We start from the raw sequence: 27,500 nt of genomic DNA, 5'->3' as shown, positions 1-27,500 counted from the left end.
CACAAAGAAAGAAAATATGTTATGTGGACATGTGTCTGGAAACGCTTACTTTCCATGTTAGAGCTCATTTTATTACTTCTCTTCAAATCACATTAATCATGGAATGGAAACACACAGCAACAGAACGTACCAGCGTGACTTCTAACACTTTGTTACACAAAATGTTCAAAATGTCCTCCGTTAGCGAGGATACATGCATCTACCCTCCGTCACATGGAATCCCTGATGCGCTGATGCAGGCCTGGAGAATGGCGTATTGTATCACAGCCGTCCACAATACGAGCACGAAGAGTCTCTAGTACATTTGGTACTGGGGTTGCGTAGACAAGAGCTTTCAAATGCTCCCATAAATGAAAGTCAAGAGGGTTGTGGTCAGGAGAGTGTGGAGGCCATGGAATTGGTCCGCCTCTACCAATCCATCGGTCACCGAATCTGTTGTTGAGAAGTGTACGATCACTTCGACTGAAATGTGCAGGAGCTCCATTGTGCATGAACCACATGTTGTGTCGTACTTGTAAAGGCACATGTTCTAGCACCACAGGTAGAGTATGCATGACAACGTGCTCCATTGAGCATAGGTGGAAGAACATAAAAGGGCCCAATAAAGACATCACCAACAATGCCTGCCAAAACGTACACAGAAAATCTGTGTTGATGACGTGATTGCACATTGCGTGCGGATTCTCGTCAGCCCACACATGTTGATTGTGAAAATTTACAATTTGATCACGTTGGAATGAAGCTCATCTGTAAAGAGAACAATTGCACTGAAATGAGGATTGACACATTGTTGGATGAACCATTCACAGAAGTGTACCCGTGGAGGCCAATCAGCTGCTGATAGTGCCTGCACACGCTGTACATGGTAGGGAAACAACTGGTTCTCCCGTAGCACTCTACATACAGTGACGTGGTCAACGTTACCTTGTATAGCAGCAACTTCTCTGACACTGACATTAGGGTTATCGTCAACTGCACGAAGAATTGCCTCGTCCATTGCAGGTGTTCTCGTCATTCTAGGTCTTCCCCAGTTGCGAATCGTAGGCTGGAATGTTCCGTGCTCCATAAGACGCCGATCAATTGTTTCGAATGTCTTCCTGTCGGGACACCTTTGTTCTGGAAATCTGTCTCGATACAAACGTACCGCACCACGGCTATTGCCCCATGCTAATCCATACATCAAATGGGCATCTGCCAACTCCGCATTTGTAAACATTGCACTGACTGCAAAACCCCGTTCGTGATGAACACTAACCTGTTGATGCTACGTACTGATGTGCTTGATGCTAGTACTGTAGAGCAATGAGACGCATGTCAACACAAGCACCGAAGTCAACATTAGCTTCCTTCAATTGGGTCAACTGGCGGTGAATCGAGGAAGTACAGTACATACTGACGAAACTAAAATGAGCTCTAACATGGAAATTAAGTGTTTCCGGACACATGTCCACATAACATCTTTTCTTTATTTGTGTGTGAGGAATGTTTCCTGAAAGTTTGGCCGTACCTTTTTGTAACACCCTGTATAAGGGATATTACAGGAACCGTAGCAGCTATAATCAAGTGTCAGGTGGAATTTGTGTTTATGTCCTAAACTTGGTCTGTAGTGAACCTGTGCCCTTCAAACCCCTCTTGAAGCTGTGGCTGTCAGAATACGGACAACACAGGAAATAACAGTCTGCAGTGTATATCTTTCTCTAGATGGTGCGTTACCACTGGATGTATTAGCTGCACAGACTGATCAATTCCCTGAACCTTTCCTACTTTTGGGAGATCTTAATGCCCATAACCCCTTGTGGGGTGACACCATGCTTACTGGCCGAGGCAGAGATGTTGAAACTTTACTGTCTCAGTTCGACCTCTGCCTCTTAAATACTGGGGCCGCCACACATTTCAGTGAGGCTCATGGTAGTTACTCAGCCATCGATTTATCAGTTTGCAGCCATGGACTTTTCCCATCTATCAACTGGAGAGCACATGACGACCTGTGTGGTAGTGACCACTTCCCCATCTTCCTCTCACTGCCCCGGCGTCAGGCCCACGGACACCTGCAGGGAGCCATCCACAAGGTGCAGTCATGGGCTCTAGCCCACGGTATCGAGTCACCTTCACCAGCTTAAGCGGAAGTGCTGGCAGCACCTCTGTACCCTCCACTGCGTGAGCAACACCAACTGGGGTGCAGATCTCTTTCTGCTGCTGCAGCTCTACAGAGCCCTTGTTCAATCCCATCTTGACTTGACTTATCTCAGATTATTATTATTATTATTTTTATTTTTATTTTATTTTATTTTTTGCATGGTCCATTTTGCTCGAGTGCTTTACACGTAGAAAAGAGTGATAAAAGTTCGTCTTTCTGAGGGCAAGTATTTTTAAATGGTTTTTGAATCTCGACTCTACGCGACTCCAGTGCGCATCATATTCTAAAAAGGCGTGTGTCTCAAAACTACTGCAGATAAACACTTGCAGTTTTAGGCATTGCAATCTGCAAGATTTTGTTGTCCATTTTGACTATGGTATTAATGATTTTCACCACTTTTGCACTCTTCAGGTGTCTCACAAATGTTGCTTATGTTCGAAATTCTGTTAAAAATGCTAGACGTAATATAATCCAGCATTTTGTATGACATTTGGACATAAAATTTCATTAGCTTTTCAGTGCAACAACCCACAAGTCTCTGTCTACATTAGTTTTTGAGATAGACACCTTTTTAGAATATGATGTGCACTGGAGTCATGTAGAGTTTATGTCCTAAACTTGGTCTGTAGTGAACCTGTGCCCTTCAAACCCCTCTTGAAGCTGTGGCTGTCAGAATACGGACAACACAGGAAATAACAGTCTGCAGTGTATATCTTTCTCTAGATGGTGCGTTACCGCTGGATGTATTAGCTGCACTGACTGATCAATTCCCTGAACCTTTCCTACTTTTGGGAGATCTTAATGCCCATAACCCCTTGTGGGGTGACACCATGCTTACTGGCCGAGGCAGAGATGTTGAAACTTTACTGTCTCAGTTCGACCTCTGCCTCTTAAATACTGGGGCCGCCACACATTTCAGTGAGGCTCATGGTAGTTACTCAGCCATCGATTTATCAGTTTGCAGCCATGGACTTTTCCCATCTATCAACTGGAGAGCACATGACGACCTGTGTGGTAGTGACCACTTCCCCATCTTCCTCTCACTGCCCCGGCGTCAGGCCCACGGACACCTGCAGGGAGCCATCCACAAGGTGCAGTCATGGGCTCTAGCCCACGGTATCGAGTCACCTTCACCAGCTTAAGCGGAAGTGCTGGCAGCACCTCTGTACCCTCCACTGCGTGAGCAACACCAACTGGGGTGCAGATCTCTTTCTGCTGCTGCAGCTCTACAGAGCCCTTGTTCAATCCCATCTTGACTTGACTTATCTCAGATTATTATTATTATTATTATTTTTATTTTTATTTTATTTTATTTTTTGCATGGTCCATTTTGCTCGAGTGCTTTACACGTAGAAAAGAGTGATAAAAGTTCGTCTTTCTGAGGGCAAGTATTTTTAAATGGTTTTTGAATCTCGACTCTACGCGACTCCAGTGCGCATCATATTCTAAAAAGGCGTGTGTCTCAAAACTACTGCAGATAAACACTTGCAGTTTTAGGCATTGCAATCTGCAAGATTTTGTTGTCCATTTTGACTATGGTATTAATGATTTTCACCACTTTTGCACTCTTCAGGTGTCTCACAAATGTTGCTTATGTTCGAAATTCTGTTAAAAATGCTAGACGTAATATAATCCAGCATTTTGTATGACATTTGGACATAAAATTTCATTAGCTTTTCAGTGCAACAACCCACAAGTCTCTGTCTACATTAGTTTTTGAGATAGACACCTTTTTAGAATATGATGTGCACTGGAGTCATGTAGAGTTTATGTCCTAAACTTGGTCTGTAGTGAACCTGTGCCCTTCAAACCCCTCTTGAAGCTGTGGCTGTCAGAATACGGACAACACAGGAAATAACAGTCTGCAGTGTATATCTTTCTCTAGATGGTGCGTTACCGCTGGATGTATTAGCTGCACTGACTGATCAATTCCCTGAACCTTTCCTACTTTTGGGAGATCTTAATGCCCATAACCCCTTGTGGGGTGACACCATGCTTACTTGCCGAGGCAGAGATGTTGAAACTTTACTGTCTCAGTTCGACCTCTGCCTCTTAAATACTGGGGCCGCCACACATTTCAGTGAGGCTCATGGTAGTTACTCAGCCATCGATTTATCAGTTTGCAGCCATGGACTTTTCCCATCTATCAACTGGAGAGCACATGACGACCTGTGTGGTAGTGACCACTTCCCCATCTTCCTCTCACTGCCCCGGCGTCAGGCCCACGGACACCTGCAGGGAGCCATCCACAAGGTGCAGTCATGGGCTCTAGCCCACGGTATCGAGTCACCTTCACCAGCTTAAGCGGAAGTGCTGGCAGCACCTCTGTACCCTCCACTGCGTGAGCAACACCAACTGGGGTGCAGATCTCTTTCTGCTGCTGCAGCTCTACAGAGCCCTTGTTCAATCCCATCTTGACTTGACTTATCTCAGATTATTATTATTATTATTATTTTTATTTTTATTTTATTTTATTTTTTGCATGGTCCATTTTGCTCGAGTGCTTTACACGTAGAAAAGAGTGATAAAAGTTCGTCTTTCTGAGGGCAAGTATTTTTAAATGGTTTTTGAATCTCGACTCTACGCGACTCCAGTGCGCATCATATTCTAAAAAGGCGTGTGTCTCAAAACTACTGCAGATAAACACTTGCAGTTTTAGGCATTGCAATCTGCAAGATTTTGTTGTCCATTTTGACTATGGTATTAATGATTTTCACCACTTTTGCACTCTTCAGGTGTCTCACAAATGTTGCTTATGTTCGAAATTCTGTTAAAAATGCTAGACGTAATATAATCCAGCATTTTGTATGACATTTGGACATAAAATTTCATTAGCTTTTCAGTGCAACAACCCACAAGTCTCTGTCTACATTAGTTTTTGAGATAGACACCTTTTTAGAATATGATGTGCACTGGAGTCATGTAGAGTTGGGATTCAAAAACCATTTAAAAATACTTGCCCTCAGAAAGACGAACTTTTATCTCTCTCTTCTATGTGTAAGGTATCAGAGCAAAATACTCAATACAAAAAAAAAAAAAAAATCAAAAATTTGTGAAGGGCATTGTGTTTACTCAACTGTGGCATTCACCTAGTGACAGGAGCGTTTTTGACGAGTCTGGTGACCAGCGTCCTGGTGGAGGCCAGAGTCCCTCCATTGCAGGGTAGGCGTGCACAACTGCTGACCAGTTACGTTGCACATGTTTGTAGATCTCCTGTGCATCCGAATTATCATCTTCTTTTCCCACCCATGGCGGTTCATCTCCCGCATCGGCGGCCCAAGTCAGGGCTTCCAATTGCAGTTTGTGTCCATCCGCATACACATCCATGGTGTACACCGAGGACTCAGTTACTCCTGCCGCTCTCCGCTGTCACTTACTCTCATTCTTGACATGTTGCGGGGCTCTGAAGTGCTTTACACCGATGGCTCGATGCCTGATGGTCATGTTGGCTTCGCCTACGTCCACAGAGGCCATTTTGAACAGCAATCCTTGCCCGATGGCTGCAGTTTATTCACTGCAGAGCTGGTGGCCATCTCTCATGCAGTTCAGTATATCCGTTCATGCCCCAGGGAATCTTCTTCTGTGTACAGACTCCTTGAGCAGCCTACAAGCTATCAACCATTGCTACCCTTGCCATCCTTTGGTAGCGTCCATCCAGAAGTCCATCTATGCCCTGGACCGGTCCCATCGGTCAGTGTGTTTGTGTGGACTCCAGGACATGTCGGCCTTCCAGGCAACAAACTTGCCGACAGGCTGGCCAAACAGGCAAACAGGCTACGGAAACTGCTTCTGGAGATGGGCGTCTCTGAACCTGACCTGTGTTCTGACTTATGCCTAGGGTTTTCGGCTTTGGGAGACGGTATGGCATAACAGTACGCACAACAAACTGCATGTCATTAAGGAGATTACGAGTGTGTGGAAGTCTTCCTTGGGGGCCTCTCACAGGGAATCAGTTGTCCTCTGCCGGCTCTGCATTGGCCTACGCTTGTGCATCCCACTGTTACTTCCTGCGCCTTGCAGATCCGCCTGAGTGTCGATGCAGTGCCCGGTTGACAGTGGCTCATATTCTGATGCACTGCCCCACTTTGACCCTCAGCGCCGAAATCTTGGGTTACTGGACTCATTGCCACTAATTTTATCTGACAACGCCTCATCGGCTGATTTAGTTTTACATTTTATTCGTGAGGGTGGGTTTTATCATTTGATCTAAGTTTTAGTGCATGTCCTTTGTCCCTCTTGTGTCCTCTGCCCTAGTGCTTCTAGGGTGGAGGTTTTAATGTGTTGCAGTGTGTCTGGCTTCTCCTTTTTTATTCTCATGGTCAGCCAGCCTTGGTAATCTGCTTTGTTGTTTTAATCTCTTCATCCCGTTTCTGTGGTTTTCTTGTCCCCTTTTGTCCATTTGCATGTTTGTTGCCCTTCACTGTTCTTGTGATTTTTGCTTTCATTCCGTTTTGAGTTGTCAGTCACATTTGTTTTATTCTCACACTTGTGGCATTGTTTTATTCAGAACAAGGGATTGATGACCTCATAGTTTGGTCCCTTTCCCCCTCTTTTAATCCAACCAACCAACAAAAGCAAAAGCAAAATATTTCTGTTTTACAATAGAAATCATTGTTATGGACTAGGGATGACCCCTTCACTCATTTTAAAAGTTGAAAAGGATTATACCAAGGAAACATGACTCTGCACAGTACGCAATAAACATGCTGTGGCTATTGCAAACAATGTATTCATTAGATAATGCTAACAGCTACCGGAAACAAGATAATGTTGGACAATGTCATCAGACTTCACCAATATTCACTGCTGTTGGCATCACCAGTTTGAAGAGCTTCATTGAAAACAAATAAAATAACATAAATGTGAAATAAATATTAACACACCAAATGGAACTTCATTCCAAATACTCTTAAATCTCATAAGTAGTTATATGTTATTTAGGTTGTATTTATTCCTTAACATTTCTCATTTACTAAATTATATCCGCTTCAGTAATTAACAGTGACCAAAGGAAAAGAAGTATTCTTAAGAAAATGCATACATTAGAAATATGTGGTTGAGGTTTTGATCAGTAATTGTGTTTAAGAGCTGAAGCAGCATTAGATGATCACAACACTGACACCTTGAGTTGCTTTCAGGTGATACAGTTCAGTTATACACTGTGCAATAAAATATCACTTTTTTGAAACCATGTAATTGTCTCCCATTGATATGTATAAGTTTGATATTTGCATCATAGGTGCATACGATCTTCCTCTGTAATGGTGCAAAAGCATGGTGCCCTGCAGTGTCACCCTCGGATTCAGCGATGCTTCAATCAGCAAGGCATCGACACATGGTAAAAAAGATCACAGCTCAGAAGTTCATGTGATGTGTTAGGTGGGTTGATGATGTTACATTGGCTCCAAATTTCGCCAAAATTCTGCCCAAAGCCAACATGAATGTGTTCAAGAATGGGAAGATTATCACACCCCCTCCTATATACATTTCACTCCTTCTTTTGATGCCTCTGTTATGGAGATGAGAACCATGATACCCAGCATTGAAATCATGCCATTTTCTAATGGGTGGGCAAGAAGAACATTTCAGACATGCTGTTGCCCAGTATCGACATGAATAGCTCTCATGAGATGGCATTAAAGATCGTCAGTGGAAACACACCTTCCTGTGGGGCGTTGAGTCCCTCACATTTCACTGTCTAAAATGACAGTTTGCAGTGCAATGAGCAGCAGCATGACACTCCTGACAACATTTGACACTGCTGACACCCCCTGGACAATTCGAACATACTTTAAGGACATCATGGGGCTATAGCCTCAGTGAATGTGATCAGATTGCTTTTGAATGTAGTGTGACTGCAGGTTTTGCTCTGGTGCACAGGGTGGAACAACTAGGGACCATTCAAAACCATTCGACATAATCTGAATGTGATCTGAAGCAGCATAGAGTGTTTATGCTTTTTCAGCCCACACGTTTAATGCCCTACTGGGGTGTTATCATGGAAGGGTTCAACATTGACATTAGCATGAATAAAATGGTAAAGAGTCACTCTAAGACCCATCCCCCCTCTACCCAGTTTGGCAATACCTGTGGTGCTACCCATGCACCTTCTTTGAGCATTTTAAAAATGAGACATCGACATCCATTCAGCTGAGTGGTGCCTCTTGGCTCTCAACGCCACATAAGGAGTGTCAAAGGGGTTGTTGCCCACAGACACTAGAGCAGCCACAAGGCACCACTCAGTTGATTGTGTGTAGATTCCTCTAACACTCACATTTTTAACATGCTTGAGAAAAATGCATGAGTGGCACTGAGAGCATTGCTGAATGAGGGGCAGGGTGTCTTAAGGAACACTCTGCCATTTTATCCATGCACATGTCAATGTTGCTCCCATCCTTGATCATGCCACAGGCGGCCTAAAAAGCATAAACATCCTTTGCTGCTTCAGATCACATTCAGATTTTGTCAAATGGTTTTGAATGGTCCCAAGTGGTTCGACCCTGTACACCAGAGCCAAAATTGCAGTCATACTACACTCTAAAGGGATCAGGTAACATTCAGCAGGGTTGCAGTCCTGTGATGTCCTTAGTGCAGAGTTGAATCATCTCGGGATCTAGGGAGGGGAGGGGAAGGGGTGTTAGCAGTGTCAATTGTCGAGAACATTGTTCTGTTGCTCATTGCCCTACAAGCTGTCATTTTGGACTGAAAAGTGAGGGAATCAATGCCGCAAGAGAAAGGGTGGTTTCATTGATGCCCTGGGCTTTTTGTGTCGATTCTGAGTTGTGGTGTTTCTGAAGTGTTTTCCTTGGCTACACAAAAGAAAACGATGTGATTTCAAAAGAAGGGGTGAAATATGGCTAAGAGAGGAGGGGGTGATAATCTTCCCATCATGTGACACGTCCACAATGGCACTGGGCAGTGTTGTACTGAAATTTGCTACTGATGTGGCATCATTAACCCACTTTACATCTCACAAAAACTTCTGAGCTGTGGCCTTTTTTTGCGTGTGTCAATACCTCGTTGCATGCAGTCCAGCCGAGCTTAAGAGTGACATCGCAGGGCATTGTGCTTTTCACCATTAAGGAAAAAGGTTTCAAGCACCTTTGATCCAAATTTTGAACCTATGCAACACGATGGGAGACAGTTACAGGGTTTCGAGAAAGTGATACATTTTTCTCCAGTGGAAAGTCCAGAAAGGAATAATAATAATGTGCAAAGGATAGGTTGCTATTCACCAGAAAGAGGTGGTGCTGAGTTGCAAATCAGCACAATGAAAAAGAATGCTAGAAATATTTCAGCTTTTGAACAAAGTCGTTCAGAAGTAGGAAACACACACACACACACACACACACACACACACACACACACACACACACACACGGTCACTGTCTCCAGGCACCAAGGCCCAACTGAATCTGCATCTGATATGAGCAGCAGTCTAGCTGGGATAGATAGTGGGGATACACAGTGGGGGTAAGGAAGATGCAAAGGGCAGCATGGGGGAGGGATTGTGGGGTAGGAGTCATTCATGTGAGGCATTCCTTATTGGCATCGTGTCCAAAAACTGGGTGATAGTGCTTGCCGCATCCATGGTATTTGATAGGCCACATGTCACCCCCATGTCATAATAAATGGTGTGCATGTCAGGGAGCTCAGTCATTGTGACTGGGTATGGGTTTGCTGCTCCCAGGTTTCCTGAGCTGGGGTTTGGTAAGTGCCACCAGTCCTCTGTAACCATAAACTCTGGGCATGCTTCATCAACCACTGTGTGATGTGGTGACGGAAAATTGTGCATTATGGAATGGGGATACTGGCTTAACTGCCTGGATCCTGAGGATGATGCAAACCTGTGAGAAATTAATTAATTAATTAATTAATTAATTAATTTGCTACACCTAAGCTGTAAAAGGCTTACCTAGGCAAGTGGATCTTTGTGTGAATGGATGAATGATTCCCTAGCATCTCATGGGACCAAAATGTCTCACAACAACAACAAACTTGAAACTCTCAGTGTGGATGGTTTTCCCCACCCACTCCATAAAGAGATCTTGGTTGGACAGCCCAATTGATACATCTATTTCTGATGAATCACAGTAACAGAACAATGGTGATGCATCATAATGTCGTCATTATTATCAAGAGGAAAATGGACACATTCAAGATGATAACCCCGTTCAATAACCAAGAGAATTTGGAGGAATCTGCTGTTGCCCATAAGTCTATTAAAAGGTCACAGAATGGTACCCTGCTAATAGAGACAATGACATTCAGTCAAGTGCCTAACTTACTGCACAGCACAAAACTTGAAAAATATTGTGTAGCAGTTGAAATGCATAACACCCTCAATTACAGCAGAGGGAACATACCAAGTAGTGACCTTATGTATCTAGGCCCCAATGAATTTTTGGCAGAATCACAAAGCAAAAGTATAATTAATGTGAGAAACATGTTGAAACAAGTGGGTGGTGAATCAGAAAAAAACACCTGTTTTCATATCCACCTCTACTTCATCTGCAATACATAAAGGCTGGATGGATTCATGCATCTTTGAGCCTGTCCGTATGTCTTCAGTCTGATGCACTGCTTTCAGTACCAGAGATTTGGACACCCTGTTCCTGCATTCAAAGGGAAGTCAACCTGTGGAGGATGTGGTTGAAGATGCTCATGATCCAGACTGACTGTGGATCCAACAATCTTATGTTAACTACTCCAATGCAGATGCATTGTAGGCAAAGGAATGTACTGTCTGTGTACAGCAACAGAAGATTCAGGAACTTCAGGACATCAAATGGTTACCAAACTTGGAGGGGAAAAAAAAAATTAAAAAAAAATTAAAAAAAATCTTCAAGGCTATGCAGCATTGGACATTCACAATCTCTTTCTCTACCATCTTGAAGCAATAAGTTTGTAAGTCTGATGCCTCAATGCAGACACCAGTATAGGTGCTAGAACATCTATGTTCATACAGCAGTGGTCAAGTCTGATGCTTTGAGGCAAAGTGCCAGTGCAAATGCTAGCACATCCATCTGTGATTGTAGATGCATCTCGAGGTGCTGCTACACTTATTCACTTGGCTGACCACAAGCATTGGATACAAAGGGAAAGCAAATGACTACCTGCCCAGAAATGAAGTCTTGTCATGAGACATTGACATCTGTGTTTTAACCACACTCCTCACAGGAAGAGAAACCATTGAACTGGAAGACCAGACCAGGCTATGTCAACACTTTAAACATAGTGCTTCACTAACATTTGACGGGGAAGAATGTGTGATGGATCTGGAAATACATTTAGACGATCTACCAAGTCCATCTACTCCTACTCCCAACATTTTTAACTCCCATCCTAGGCTACAGAATTTGGCAAGAGTTGAACACAATGGTTAAAATGACTCCCATCCTTCTGTGGAATGTGAACAGTTCTAGGACACATTCAGATGAACTAAAACTGCTAGTATAAGAAAAGCTTATATGTGTATGTTTTCAGGGAATGCTGTTAAAAGCCATGGGTAATCCTTTGTTACTATTATGTGGTCTTCACAGCAAGGATAACCTGTGTGAACAATGAACCAAGCAAAGGGTGGATAGCTGTGTTCATCAATAGAACATGTCACTACTTTCACATTCCCTCATCACTGAGCTACAAGGGGCTGCAGTAGCAGTATATATGCCATCTCGCCTTATAGTATGTTCTGTTAACATACCACAACAGGAACCCCTTTACAGCATGGCACTAATCTCATGCAAAATTTCCCCACCCATTCCTGTTACTTGGTGACATCAGTACATACCATGTGCCCCAGGGCCCTTTTAGCCCAAAGGTCTGGTAATTGAGAGGCTGCTAGTGGTAGAGGACATCTGCATATTTAATATTGGGGAAATGACATACTGCTGCACAGACACTGGGTCATTCTCCATTATAAATCTCTACCTGCTTTCTTCTGCTCTCACAAATGCTACATGGGAAGTGGCCAATGATTACACTTGTGATCACTTTCCTGTCTTGCTTCATATAGCTATGACTGCAATGCTTTAACAGAGATCACCTAAGTGGATGTTGGCCTGAGTGAACTGGCTGAACGTAGACAGAGACTGTAAAGTTTAGTGCATCAGTGCGTGACCTATCAAGATGATAATATCCCCTACCATGTCAGTGCGCCTTTTGGCACTTCACCTGCCTAAAGATTTGAACATGCTCGCATAGACACTGTTCGACCAATACCACCATATGAAGGAAACACCTACTGTCTAAACTGCCATGGACCACTTCACCTACCGAGCGAGGTGGCGCAGTGGTTAGACACTGGACTCGCATTCGGGAGGACGACGGTTCAATCCCGCGTCCGGCCATCCTGATTTAGGTTTTCCGTGATTTCCCTAAATCGCTCCAGGCAAATGCCGGGATGGTTCCTTTCAAAGGGCACGGCCGACTTCCTTCCCCGTCCTTCCCTAATCCGATGAGACCGAAGACCTCGCTGTCTGGTCTCCTTCCCGAAAACAACCAACCACTTCACCTTTTGGTTGGAAGTTTTTCCTGTGGTTGACAGCACTGTTGAAACTATTGCAATCACCTTCTTAAATGGATGGATCACACATTTTAGAGTGCCTCTGTGTATCACCACTGACCAAAGCAGGCTATCTACAAAATTCTCATTAATTTGTTTTGAGTCAGAGCATATGTACTGGCGTTGCACTTTATAAATACCTTTTGAAACAGAAAATTATTCTTTCCGAATGATATGAAGCAATTATTTGCAACAAAATGGTGACTTTGAAATACAATTGAAAGGGATCATTCGCTCACATTGTGATATATTCCCAATAAGTGTGTGCTCGAATCCAAGAAGTTAAATGAGTTTTGTAATGCTAAAAAAAGTCATGTTGGCTTGATAATAATTTCTGTGCCTGAACTCTACAACTATTCATAGCATGATAACTATTGCATGGTAACTATAAAGGTAACAGGGTTTCATCTAGGTCTCTCTCTTCCAAAATTGGTGGAGTTGCTGCACAACCACTATGAATATGTGGAGAAAAATGCTGTCCTTGCAGCCACCTGTGTGCTGTCTGTAAAGTTTTCATTTTGTGCTTACTGTGTGCATATCATCTCATAAGATAAGGGCATAGTGACTAATGCAGCTCAAAAGTAATTTATTATTTCTTTTATAAGATGGCTGCCAGTCCTCAATGGTAACCATTTTTCACATTACTAAAGTATTATGTGCAAAATTCAAACTAGTCTTTTTCTGCCTTCCAGCTTCAGTACTGATTGTGCACATTATTGTGCTATAGGCAGGCTTGGATGGTCTGACGTGATCAATTGGTGGAGGGGGGAGATAATTTTGCATAATGGGGGATGTGATTTAACTGGTGAAATACTGAGAAAAGTGCCTAATTTTTTGTCTCAAATTAGGAGGGTCATTTAATAAATAATGCCCCACATTTATTTTTCTCAGAACATATTTATTGTTGAGAGTCAGAATTTTTCTTTGTAGTCTCCATCACATTCTACGGCCATACACCAACATTGTGGAAGAACATGTATTCCCTGCTGGTAAAACGTCTTGTCCTGTAGGCATAGCCATATTTTCACTGCATGACTAACACTCTCATCATCTTCAAAGTGTGTTTCCCCTAGAGAATCTTTTAAGTGCCCCAAAGAGATGGAAGTCCGAGGGCGCCAGGTCTGGACTGTAGGGTGGATGAGGCAATGACATCCAACCCAATGTGGCGATGTGTTCCCTGGTTCTCAGACTTGTGTGGGTGTCCCTTATCATGTTGGAGCAAGATTCCTGTTGGATTCTTGTCCAACCGAACATGTCAGAAATGGTTCTTGAGTTTATTCAGAGTCTTCATGTATGCCTATGAATTGATGGTTGACCCTCCTGGCATCACATCCACGAGAATGACGCCATCACAATCCCAGAAGATTGTCACCCTGACTTTTCCAGCAGAGGGGGTTGTCTTGAATTTCTTCTTTTGTGGTGAATGAGGATGATGCCACTCCATGGACTGCCTTTTTATTTGTGGTGCAAAATGGTGCAACCAGCTTTTGTCCTGTGTAACAATCCATGACAGAAAGGCCTCTCCATTGGTTTCAAAATTCTCCAGCAATTCAGATAAAATGGCCGTTCTTTGAATCTTGTGGTCTGCTGTGAGCATTAATTGAATGAATCGTGAGCACCTCCTTGAATATCCGAGAGTCTCGATCATTGAAGACCCACTTCCAATGCTGACAACTGTAGAGCTAACTGTCGAGTTGTTATGCACCAATTGGCACAAATAATGGCATCCGCACGGTTCAACATGTCTGGAGCAGTGGCTGTGACAGGTCATCCCAAGCATGACTGATCTGTTTCTGCATTACCTGAGGCTATAACTTTCTTTACCAATCGCCCTACTGTAATCCTATCAACTGCAGCATCACCATATATTGCACACAAACATTAATGGATGTTCATCATCGTTTCTTTTTCTGTATACAAGAATTTAATAAAAGCATGCTGCTTGTAACGTGAGTCATATGTAGATGCCATTTTGATGCTGTACTACGGGTCTGCCATCTGTCAGAATGGTTTGAAACTTCACCAGCACCCAGAACAATCATCAAGAGTAAAGCACTAACAAGGGCATTTGTCTGTGTATATTAATGGCTTTTTAAAAATTTGTGGGGCATTACTTATTGAAACAACCCTTGTACTTTTGACCCATTAAAGACAAATATGAGGGCCATCCAGAAAGGAAAGAATTTTTTGCCATACCAAGATATTTTTTAATAATAATTCAGAGACTGAATATACATGTTTTGGCACATACTTTGTCTATTTTTCCACATTGTCACCTTTGACATTAAGGCACTAGTTGTACTTGGCATATGACCTCTTCGAACAATATGTTTGCTTGGCAATTCAACCAGGTCATGACAGCATCCTCCAGCTCTTCATTATTTGTGAAGCATTTACCTGGAAGGAGTCCTTCAGTTTTGGAAAGGGGAAAAAGTCTGACAGTGCCATGTTGGGAGTGTAGGGAGGTCACTTGAACACGTCCCACCAGAATTTCTCATGCAGTAAGTCTTTCTCTGCCTGGCAGTATGCAGACTTGCATTATTGTGCAACAGAACAATTCAGTGTGAAAGCTTGTCTCCTTGGTAGTTATGGATGGCGTGATGAAGACTTTCGAGGGTAGCAGAATATGCATCACTATTGAGTGTTGTGTTGCAGGCCATAAAATTGGCAAGTAGGACCACTTCACTTTTGCAGAATACAGAAGCCATCAGCTTCTGAGATGATACAATCTGTTTGAACTTGCGTGGCTTCTGTAATGACTGAGAATGACGCCACTCCATATACTGCAGTGTATGTGGTGTACAGTCAGGCTGAGTGGATTATTGAGAGATTAAAGGATTTTTCAAAAGTTTTGTTTCAGTTCATTTATGTTCATGTGGCCCTAGTACTGCATCTTATGGGGAAACAGTGGTTAGGACTGGGCTGGTGCAGCACCGGATGTTTGTAGATATGCACCTACCCACTCTCGGTTCACGTGGCTAGCATTCCTGTAGTGGCTACCGCTGAGCAGGGGATGCTATTGCAAAGATACTGCTGTCAGAGGGACACATTGAGGTGCCCCTCTTCCAATCAGAGGTCTAAACATGATACCAAGGGGTTGCAGTGCAGGCTGGTGAGTGTGCACCTCTACCAAGGGGTCACTGTCTTGTTTACCAGCTCTTCTCTCAACCACACATGTTTCCTTGTTTCTCTTCTTGGGCATCATCCTCTCAATCTGGCTGCAGCAGCATCTTGTTGAAGCAGATCACATCACCTTTGTATCATCTAGCAGTAAGATTTGGAGCCAATAAACTAGTAGTAACAGCAAGTTGCCTCGTCATGGATTTTTCTTTAGAATTTCCCTGACAGACCCAGATGTGCCTGCATCCCACCTCATCCTAACTTAGCTGTACCTGCACGGTTGCTTCTTGTGGAAATGTTAAGAAGAACCTATGATTCATCTGGTCAATGAATGTGTTGCCATCCTTTTGCAACACTTCAAGATCATTAATGCAGCACCCGTTCTTCTTGTTTTCAGGCCATCCTTTGCATGTGTGGCGCCCACAATGCACAGATTTTGTGGTACCTTAAGTGCACAATTGAATGAGACACTTTGTGACATTGTTCACATGTCTCTAATTGTGAATCAGGGTTTCTCTCAAATGATGGGATCCACCTTCTGTTTCAGCACATCTGTGATGATGATGGAGGGTTGCCCTGATCTCTCTTTGTTGTGATAAACTGTTCTCCCATTCTGAACCATTTCTCCCATTGTAAACCATTATGGCTTGGAAATTGGCTTCATTCATTACACTTTAGTCATAAATGGTAACAAGTGTGGTGAATGTCACAGGGCCTAACATTTGCCCCCTGCTGAAAATGAATAACATATCACATATCAAAGTTGATGGGATTCACCATTAGCACAGCCACAGTCACAACTAACAGCCGTGTACCGCAAGTCTCTAGAGGAACGGAGGGTACCAAATGATTGGAAAAGAGCACAGATAGTCCCAGTCTTCAAGAAGGGTCGTCGAGCAGATGCGCAAAACTATAGACCTATATCTCTGACGTCGATCTGTTGTAGAATTTTAGAACATGTTTTTTGCTCGAGTATCATGTCGTTTTTGGAAACCCAGAATCTACTATGTAGGAATCAACATGGATTCCGGAAACAGCGATCGTGTGAGACCCAACTCGCTTGATTTGTTCATGAGACCCATAAAATATTAGATACAGGCTCCCAGGTAGATGCTATTTTTCTTGACTTCTGGAAGGCGTTCGATACAGTTCCGCACTGTCGCCTGATAAACAAAGTAAGAGCCTACGGAATATCAGACCGGCTGTGTGGCTGGATTGAAGAGTTTTTAGCAAACAGAACACAGCATGTTGTTATCAATGGAGAGACGTCTACAGACGTTAAAGTAACCTCTGGCATGCCACAGGGGAGTGTTATGGGACCATTGCTTTTCACAATATATATAAATGACCTGGTAGATAGTGTCGGAAGTTCCATGCGGCTTTTCGCGGATGATGCTGTAGTATACAGAGAAGTTGCAGCATTAGAAAATTGTAGCGAAATGCAGGAAGATCTGCAGCGGATAGGCACTTGGTGCAGGGAGTGGCAACTGACCCTTAACATAGACAAATGTAATGTATTGCGAATACATAGAAAGAAGGATCCTTTATTGTATGATTATATGATAGCGGAACAAACACTGGTAGCAGTTACTTCTGTAAAATATCTGGGAGTATGCGTGCGGAACGATTTGAAGTGGAATGATCATATAAAATTAATTGTTGGTAAGGCGGGTACCAGGTTGAGATTCATTGGGAGAGTGCTTAGAAAATGTAGTCCATCAACAAAGGAGGTGGCTTACAAAACACTCGTTCGACCTATACTTGAGTATTGCTCATCAGTGTGGGATCCGTACCAGATCGGTTTGACGGAGGAGATAGAGAAGATCCAAGGAAGAGCAGCGCGTTTCGTCACAGGGTTATTTGGTAACCGTGATACTTTACGGAGATGTTTAATAAACTCAAGTGGCAGACTCTGCAAGAGAGGCGCTCTGCATCGCGGTGTAGCTTGCTCGCCAGGTTTCGAGAGGGTGCGTTTCTGGATGAGGTATCGAATATATTGCTTCCCCCTACTTATACCTCCCGAGGAGATCACGAATGTAAAATTAGAGAGATTAGAGCATGCACGGAGGCTTTCAGACAGTCGTTCTTCCCGCGAACCATACGCGACTGGAACAGGAAAGGGAGGTAATGACAGTGGCACGTAAAGTGCCCTCCGCCACACACCGTTGGGTGCCTTGCGGAGTATAAATGTAGATGTAGATGTATCTCTGCACTTACTACGCGATGAGATCTAACTTACAACCACGTGCGGCAGCTGATCGCGTCACACTGAACACCAGAAACCAATGATTGGACAGTATGCAGAAGTGTTCTTTGCAATTTGGATGGCACTCATAACAGTCTATTTTCAAGCTGCTGTGGTACAGGCACCATTGTGCTGTATCGACCCTGTTGGAGGGTGGGGGAGCAGGTTGCCAGGTCAACTGTTCCAGTTGCCTCACTATGATCATGTAGGTTCACTACCAGGGAGCAGGAGCAAATTCAGCAGTGCTCATATTGCAGCCAGACTCACTGATTTTGTGTAAAGTACAGTGGTGTTCCAAATCCAAGTCCAGTAGACAGGGTGAATGTTGAACCCAAAGTCCTTAGTAACGGTACAGTGTATAAACAGCTCACTGTGGCTTGGGAGCAGTGTGTTCTTGCTGGACAGCCAGCTCAGATGGCAGTACTTTGCAGCCACTTGGTGAGTAGGTTGTGCTAACAACCTGCCCATCAGCAGCTTCTGGAGAAGGTGATGTCATCTGCTGAATGAACTCTGGCTTCCAACATTTGGCTGCCAATGTCTGGTGACAGCAGTCACTAAGCGGGTCTGCGGCTGGTAGGGCCCTAGTTCGACCTTTGATGTAATTGGTGCCATATTGGGTACCATACAGCAAACAGTCACACTGAATTGTTTTGACTGAACTTGATCTCTATACCAGTGGGCGGCAACTGATTAATGATGCTTCTGCAGACCACACAGCGGTAGCCCACTGTACTGCAGCTGCTGACCTGATGATTTTTTATGGCTGACTAGGTGCTTTTTATATGTGTTGTGGCTCAGCATGTCTCACATAGTTACCCTCTCGTATTGTGAAAGTGGTGTGTCAGATTTTGGTAATGAAGCAGGTTACCGAATGGGTGGTAGTACTGCAACAAACTGAGGCCAGATGAGGTGGCATAATGTTGAAACAGCTGCATGCAGCAATCTGCAGCAGTTATGTGGTCATTAGCAGGGGCTAATGAAACAAATGGCAATGTGCTCTCAGAACTTCATTAATAGCTGAGATGCATCCATTAACTTTGTTTTCTTTTATGGAACTACAGTGTTTGTTGCCATCACAGTAGCTGATCTTGATGTGACAAATTCATTCCTTAGTCCCTGTTCATCCTAGGTGAAAACAGATTATAAATGTCTTCAATGTGACAAAAGTAATTTGAGATGAAAAAGTTAAGTGTCTCACCATGTATGAACAGTTATGATATATTTCTGTTTATTCCAAACAACCATGAATTAAGCAGAGCACAATAAAGTATTAGTGACAGTATCTCTTGTTCTCTGATTCACTCGATTTAGAATAATATAGGGTTGAATGCTACCAATTATTACTGTAAATACTTCCCCTTATCAATATTTTTCAAAATGTTACAATGCAAACGAGTACATCTGCCCATGAAGAAAGTTAAACCAGTGATTGTTTCAAACACAACTGGTCAAGCAATAAGCACACTGTTTACAATTGAATGCCTTGTGACAAGCTTTACCATACTATCATTCAAAATTCCACTATTAATATAGTTTGATTTTACTTTGTAATGTGAAGCAGGGGAAGGGAGCTAGAAATGTACATGTCTCACTGTACCTCTCCATTCCTTAAGAAAATGTATGTGGGTTCAGCAGAATTTGACCTACACTGTAAATTTACAAAACAGTATCTTTAAAATTGAAAACCTTGATTAGTTAGTATACCGTGTCCTGTTGAACCAACACAACTACAATTAAATACAGTATGATACAAGTTATGAGATGTGTGATCTAAAAGTAATGGGAGTTTTTGTTTTTCATAAAGAATCTTTATTTATTCATCAACATCAATTTTGTCCCCTTCAAAGCAGTCCCTCCTCAGATGTAAAGCACTTGTGCCAGTGCTTTTTTCAATCTTGGAAGCACTTCAGGAACTTACTTTTCATTATAGTGTTCATCTCCTTCACCAATTCTGTTTTTGTCTCATCAGTGCTGGCAAAATGACATTTTTCGTGGTTCTCTTCAGCTTCAGGAATATAAAGAAGTCACAGGGCACCATACCTAGCAAGTATGGTGTCTGAGGCAACATAATGGTTTTGTTTTTTGCCAAACAATCATGAATGAGCAGTGAGGTGTGAGTGGGAGTATTATTGTGATGCAATTTTCACAAGTGGTTTTGCCATAGTTGTGGTCATTTTCTTCATATTGTTTCAAGCAAACTGTGCATAACTTGCAGGTGGTATTCCTTATTGACTGTTGACCATAAGGCAGGAACTCACAATGTACTATCCCATTGTAATCGAAGGAAACAGCGAGAAGAACCTTCACATGTATTCAAACTTGTCAAATTTTTTTCAGTCATGACTCTTCAGGCATTTTCCATTGAGACTATTGGGCCTTGATTTTGATCTCATGCCAGTATACTCACGTTTCATCACCTGTTATAACCTTCTTTGCAAGGTCTGTATCATTGTTGACTTCATACAGTAATTGCTGACCGAGGTTTACGTGACATCATTTGTGGTCGAAATTTAACTATTTCAGAACAAACTTTGCTACTACATGTTCCATGCCCAAAACATATGAAAAAATTGCTTGCCTTAAGCCAAAGGATATTCCAGCATCATCATGATGGTGATTTGGCAATTTTACAGAATTGTTTTCTTTGCTTCTCCCACATTGTCATCAGTAACTGATGTCCTGGAGTGTCCATGGCGGTAATTGTCTTTAACGTCTTCTTGACCCTGTTTCAAATGTTATACCACTCATAAACCCTTTTCTTACTCATAGTTGATTTGTCAAAAGCCACAGTCAACATTTTGAATGTGGTGCTGGGCTTTATTCCCTTTATGAAGCAAAATTTAATACAAAATCTTTGATCGATCTTTTGAAAAAAGTTAAAGTTTACAAAGCACGTGAAAACATGTATAACCATTTTGACTGCCAACAATAAACTACATAATCCAAAATGCAAACATACATCAGGAACATATGTACTGAAAAGATAAAAATTTTTGAAAGATGGATGCGTAAAGTCTGCAAAATTAAAAAATTCCCATCACTTTTTGATCATATGTCATATATAGATATCTGTATATGCATTTCAGACACAGTGCTAATTACAATGAAATGAACACCCTTAGCTGCTTACAGGCGTTGACATACATCAGTGGGGACAGATGAAAATGTGTGCCCTGACCGGGACCCGAACCCGGGATCTCCTGCTTACATGGCAGACGTTCTATCTATCTGAGCCACCGAGGACACAGGATAGCGGGACTGCAGGGATTTATCTCTGGCACGCCTCCTGCGAACCCCACATTCTCAATGTATTGTCCCGCACTACATTCGTAGTGCCCCCACCCATTATACTCATTACTCGCGGCGCGTTGCCGATTCTCTTAAGAGTTTGGGCACTGTTTGTGCATTCGCACAGAAGAAGAAGAAGATGGTCAAGTGGCCGGTGAGCCTTAACTATATATATACTAAGATGGTATATGTACTAAGATGGATATATATACTAAGATGGTATACCATCGGTGACCACGCAGCTCGTTAGAATGAAAGTACAATGAAATGAACACCCTTAGCTGCTTACAGTATATATACAGTGCTAGTTGTTGTTTTGGGCCAAGGGGTCTCCCTTAATTATTTTTACTTAGCTTTTCAGTGTGTAACTGAATTTAGCAAAACCTATGCTAAAGTAGAATAAATGGTAATTTATATAAAAGTGTACATCATAGAGATAATATTTGAACCTTATTTATAGCAAATCTCATAGCTTCTCTTTGACAAAGTGATTATATATAAGAAAAAGAATAAATACAAGAGAAACAATTTGTCTAATGGTTTTAAATGTGTGTGTGTGTGTGTGTGTGTGTGTGTGTGTGTGTGTGTGTGTGTGTGTGTGTGTGTTATATGAGAGAAACAATTTGTCTAATGGTTTTAAGTGTGTGTGTGTGTGTGTGTGTGTGTGTGTGTGTGTGTGTGTGTGTTTGTGTGTGTCATATGCTTTATTATGTAAAAATTCAAAGTGAAATGAAATGAAATGTCGTGTGGCTAGGGCCTCCCGTCGGGTAGACCGTTCACCTGGTGCAGGTCTTTTGAGTTGACGCCATTTCGGCGACCTGCGCGTCGATGGGGATGAAATGATAATGATTAGGACAACACAACACCCAGTCCCTGAGTGGAGAAAATCTCCGACCCAGCCGGGAATCGAACCCGGGCCCTTAGGATTGACAGTCTGTCACGCTGACCACTTAAATCAGTCATGAACGTTTAGAGATATTTGGTAACAACATTTTCCAAAAATCTATAGCCTAATTCCAGCCAAATGTTTATTAGAATATGGTATGAAAGTAGTAAATCGGTCAAGAATCTTTCAGAACTATTCGTAACAGAGTTAAACAACAGCTTGTCTTTACATGGTAGCATGCACACAAATAAATTTTGTTACAAAAGATGTTGTTTAACTTCCTTCATTTTGTTGATCTATCAACATTGTTCTCCTCAGCAGAAAGGAAACTGAAAGTGCTGGAACTCCTGGAAATTAATCCTAAATGTGTGGAGAACATTATTTTCCATTTTTTGACACCTTTTTAAAATTTTGTTCTGTTTCAATAACTGAAAATCACAACTCGGAGAACTGAGCATTAAACTCTTTTGTAGTTAATGCTTTTGTTGTCTATTTCTAATGTTTTCTTCATTTATTCATTTAGAGTGAAGTTGAGCAATTGGACAAAGACCTCCAAGAATCAGCAAAGAATATAGTTGAGAAAGGAGAAGAACTAGTGAAAGCTAGGAAAGTTGAAAGTAACATTGCAGCAGCCATAGAAAATCTCTCTCTGTGCCTGCCTGTTTTAACTGCATATTCAGAACTCCAAAAGAAAATGAAGGAGAAGAGGTAAGTGCTTTAAAATAACATGTAAGAAGCAGTTTGTGAATGAAGATATTTTTAATTGAAATGGAAAGCTGATAATGGAGTGAATTTGTCACTGGTTTGCTGCTGGCTGTTAATTACTACACACCTATTTTTGTGCCTTTTGCTGTTTTCATCTGCCTGAAGTAAAATAGATATTCTAGAAATTTCATGCAAGGATTACTTGTGTGTGTGCGTGTGTGTGTGTGTGTGTGTGTGTGTGTGTGTGTGTGTGTGTGTGTGTGAGAGAGAGAGAGAGAGAGAGTGGGTGAGTGAGTTAGTGAGTGAGTGTGAGTGTGAGAGTGTGTGTGAGTCAGAGTCCCACACAGGCACAACAAAGAGAGTGCTATACATTTTAGTTTTTGCTCAGAAGGCCTCCTTCTGAAGTAACAAAACACACACAAGCACAACATTCACACACATGGCCACTATCTTTGGCCACTGTTTTCTGCTTCAGTAGAACAGTTAAATCAAAAATGAAAAATCCAGAATGGAAGAATGATAGTATTATGAAAAGGATAGACTGCTACTCATCATGTAGGGGAGATTTTTAGTTTCTGACAGGCACAACAAAAAGACTGGTATAAATGTGAGCTTTCAGCCAAAAGGCCTTCTAATAATGTGTAAAACACACACACACACACACACACACATTGATGCAAGCACAACTCACACACATGACCTCTGTTGCTGGCCACTGAGGCTTTCCTCGGTCACCAGAGACACTGGTTTTTTGTGTGTGCGTGTGCGCGCGCGTGCGCGCGCGCGCGCGCACGCGCTTGTGTGTGTGTGTGTGTGTGTGTGTGTGTGTGTTTGTATTTTACTTCACTTCATGAAAAGGCCTTTTGGCTGAAGGCTCACATGTATAGCAGTCTCCTGGTTGTGTCTGTCTCTGACTCATCATTTCCTCTGTATAGTAAGTAGCAATCTGTCCTTTTCATAATATGGTCAGAAGAAATCCATTTGGCTGAAAGCTAAAATGTATAGCAGTTCTTTCGTTATGTCTATCTGTGACTCAGTATCTCCTTTATACAGTGTTGATGATTGTTGACGAAGGTACGAGCCTGCGGTCTGAGTTCCCAAATATGTGAGTTGGTCAAAGACTTCTTAAGTAATAGAACCCAGTATGTGGTCCTTGATGGCGAGTATTCATCAAAGACAAGGATATCATCAGGAGTGCCCAAGGGAAGTGTGGTAGGACCACTTTTATTATTTTTATACATAGATGGCCTGATGAATAGGGTCAGCAGCAATTTATGGCTGTTGGCTGCTGATGCTTTGTTGTACAAGAAGGTGTCATCATTGAGTGACTTTAGGAATATACAAGATGACTTAGACAAAATTTCTATTTGGTTTGATGAATGACAGCTTGCTGTAAATCTAGAAAAATCTAAGTTAATGCTGATGACTAGGAAAAATAGCCCTGTAACATTTGAATACAACATTAGTATGGTACAGCTTGACAATCACTTTGATTAAATATCTATGTGTAACATTGCAAGGCAGTATGAAATGGAATGAGCACATCAGGTTGGTTGTAGGAAAGGTGAATGCTCGATTTAATTTTATTTGGAGAATTTTCGGAAAGTGTAGTTTATCCGTAAAGTAGACAGCATATAGAATGCTAGTGCGACCCATTCTTCGGTACTGCTTGATTGTATGGGATCCTCACCAGGTCAGATTAAAGCAAGACATCAAAGCATTTCAGAGACAATCTGCTAGATTTGTTACTGATAGGTTTGATCAGCACACAAGTATTATGGAGATGCTTTGTGAACTCAAATGGGAATACTCTTTGTGCAGTGCACTGTTGCGGAAATTTAGAAGACTGACATTTGAGGCCAACTGCAGAACGATTCAACTGTTGACAATGTACATTTTGCATAAGGGCCATGAATCTTGTATGAAGGCTTTTAGACAACCATTTTTTGCTCGCTTTATTTATGAGTGGAACAGGAGAGGAAATAACTAGTAGTGGTACAAGGTACCCTCTGCCGTGCACCATATAGTGGTTTGCGGAGTACTTATGTAGATATAGCAATCTATCTTTTTCATTATATTGTTGTTATTCCATCCTGGACTTTTCATTGTTCAATGATCTACACACATATAGATATTTAATTGAAGTAAGCAAAATTGTCCGCAACTCAAAGGTTGGTTTCAACACTACAGTGCTTTACTAGCCGTGATTGTGTTGCTGGTGGTACGCCATTCCCATCCTTCAACCTTTGAACTGACTTAGCCAGTCAGTATGATGGGACTCCAAATTAAGGTGCAATTTTGCACTTTGCACAGTAACAAATCAATCTCAGAAGTGAAAGAAGAGATGAGCGACACAAAATTCATGGGATCTTGTCCTGGGATCAAACCCTGGACATTTTGACTTGTAATTTGGTAAATACCAACTGTACCATACAGATATTTAATTAATAGAAGTTGTATGATAACTTCCAAACCAGTGAAGTATGGAGAACTATTCACTAAAGAAGCCATTTTAATTGATGAAACAACAGAAATATTATTGAAATGTCTTTAATTAATGTTTTTTTTCTTTGTTCCATTGTCAAAGAAACAGCATTGGCCCTATGGTATTGGTAATAAAAGTATATACTTCCAAATTATGCATTAACAACATTGAATATACTATAGTAACAAGTGACTTCCATAGTAGAATAAGAAAGGGAAGGAAGTTTTGTAATCGTAACTTAGATTGAAAACACAGTTTTTTTTTTTTAGTAGTGTAGATTGTGCCCGTGTAGTATGAAGGACTAAATTGCTTACTATGGAGAAATGTCATCAGCAAACATTATACAAAGGTGTTCAAAACTTAAGGACAATAGTAACTTTCAAAAAAAAAAAAAAAAAAAAAGAACTTATACTGTATAATAAAAAGGTAATTAAAAAAACAAGTGCAACGAGCCAAAGAAGAATTCCGCTTTTATTCAAAGATAATGATTACACTGAAGTGCTGGCCAAGGTGGCCGAGCGGTTCTAGGCACTACAGTCTGGAACCGCGCGACCGCTACGGTCGCAGGTTCAAATCCTGCCTCTGGCATGGATGTGTGTGATGTCCTTAGGTTAGCTAGGTTTAAGTAGTTCTAAGTTCTAGGGGACTGATGACCTCAGAAGTTAAGTCCCATAGTGCTCAGAGCCATTTGAACCATTTTACGCTGAAGTCTACCATGATTTATGAAGGTCCCTTGGACATTAAAAAGGTGGGACATTGTTCTTAATGGGGAAATGCAGCCACAGACAGCAGTTCCTGCTTTGCACCATGTTCCCATGCTGGCCATGTGGTTGGTAAGGATTTCTTGTTGCAGGGAGTTCCATTCTTCCACCAGTGCAATTAACAACTTGTGGATGGTCATTGGTGCATGTTGTTTTTTTTTTGAAGAACATGGGGTTACAGTGCCAGTGAATTCAGATCAGTGTGTGAACATGTTGGAGGAATTTTTTCCACAACCTGATGAACTGGACTTGGGTACATCAGGTCCTAGCAGGATGGAGCAACGGCTCACACTTCAAAGTCATCAATGGCTGTTGTAATGGAACACTTCCCGGTGTACCTCATCTCAGTAATGGGCAGTTTGGAGTTGCTATCCCATTCCCCCAATTTGGCTCTTTGTGATTTTTTTTTTTTTTTTTAATCTCCTATTTATGTAAACTATCCCAGTACCAGCTAGTAAGGGTCATGAGAAACATCAGAAATTGGCTTATTCAGTGTATGGGCAATAGGGGCTCCACCTATCTGATACATTTATCAAAACTATGTAAAACAAAACTTTAAATACTTACTTACCTTATCAAAGAAATTAAAAAATTCTGTTCCATAAAATGGGTGTAACTGCATTTTGAAATCAGGAAGTTATGTTGCTGCACCCTGGAGAATGATTCTTAAACTGTCCATTTTGTTCACATGGTGAAGTTATGTTTGCCTTTAAACTGCTTAAGTACTTAATTAACACTTCTGACTTTAGAAGATCTTAATTTTAAAAAGGGAGATTAATATCACACCCAGAATCACTGGGATTACAAATACTATTCCTGTTCAGTTAAATGATTTCTCCAATTAACAATGTGAATAACACCTTTCTTTAAGCATCATTAAATGATTTCTCCAATTAACAATGTGAATAACACCTTTCTTTAAGCAACATTAAATGATTTCTCCAATTAACAATGTGAATAACACCTTTCTTGAAACATTCAAATGCCATCCATATGTTGTGCAATGCAAAGGATCAGGGCACATTGCATCAGTCACTCTTTGGAGTGAACACTGCTCCTCTGAGTAATTTTTAAGCCCGTAAATGTAAATGATTAATAGAATACTCCATTCATGACTTTTTTGTATTCCTTAAAAAGTGGCAAAACTGTCACATTAGTGATACAAAACATTTAAGTCTCAAGTAATGTATTGAACACAGCGTGAAGCTAAAAATAGCAGTGACTTACCACAAGAACAAATCTTGACCAGATTTGACAGTCTCCTCCATGTACTAGTATCCTACAAAAAAGAACCTTCTTAGTCTTCATA

At 41.8% G+C, this 27,500-nt stretch overlaps 1 protein-coding gene across 3 annotated transcripts in view; it reads left to right on the top strand.

Moving 5' to 3' along the window:
- Positions 1 to 27,500, top strand: part of LOC126464312 (exocyst complex component 6B) — a 159,254-nt gene that overhangs the window by 22,353 nt on the left and 109,401 nt on the right. For all 3 annotated transcript variants that reach the window (XM_050096227.1, XM_050096225.1, XM_050096226.1), the window contains exon 3: positions 22,764 to 22,948. In XM_050096227.1, the coding sequence (XP_049952184.1) occupies positions 22,764 to 22,948 (185 nt within the window). The remainder of the gene's footprint in view (positions 1 to 22,763; positions 22,949 to 27,500) is intronic.

The sequence above is a fragment of the Schistocerca serialis genome, chromosome 1, assembly GCF_023864345.2.
Source record: "Schistocerca serialis cubense isolate TAMUIC-IGC-003099 chromosome 1, iqSchSeri2.2, whole genome shotgun sequence".
NCBI classification, from domain to species: domain Eukaryota; kingdom Metazoa; phylum Arthropoda; class Insecta; order Orthoptera; family Acrididae; genus Schistocerca; species Schistocerca serialis.
This window is presented reverse-complemented; position numbering and strand designations above follow the sequence as displayed.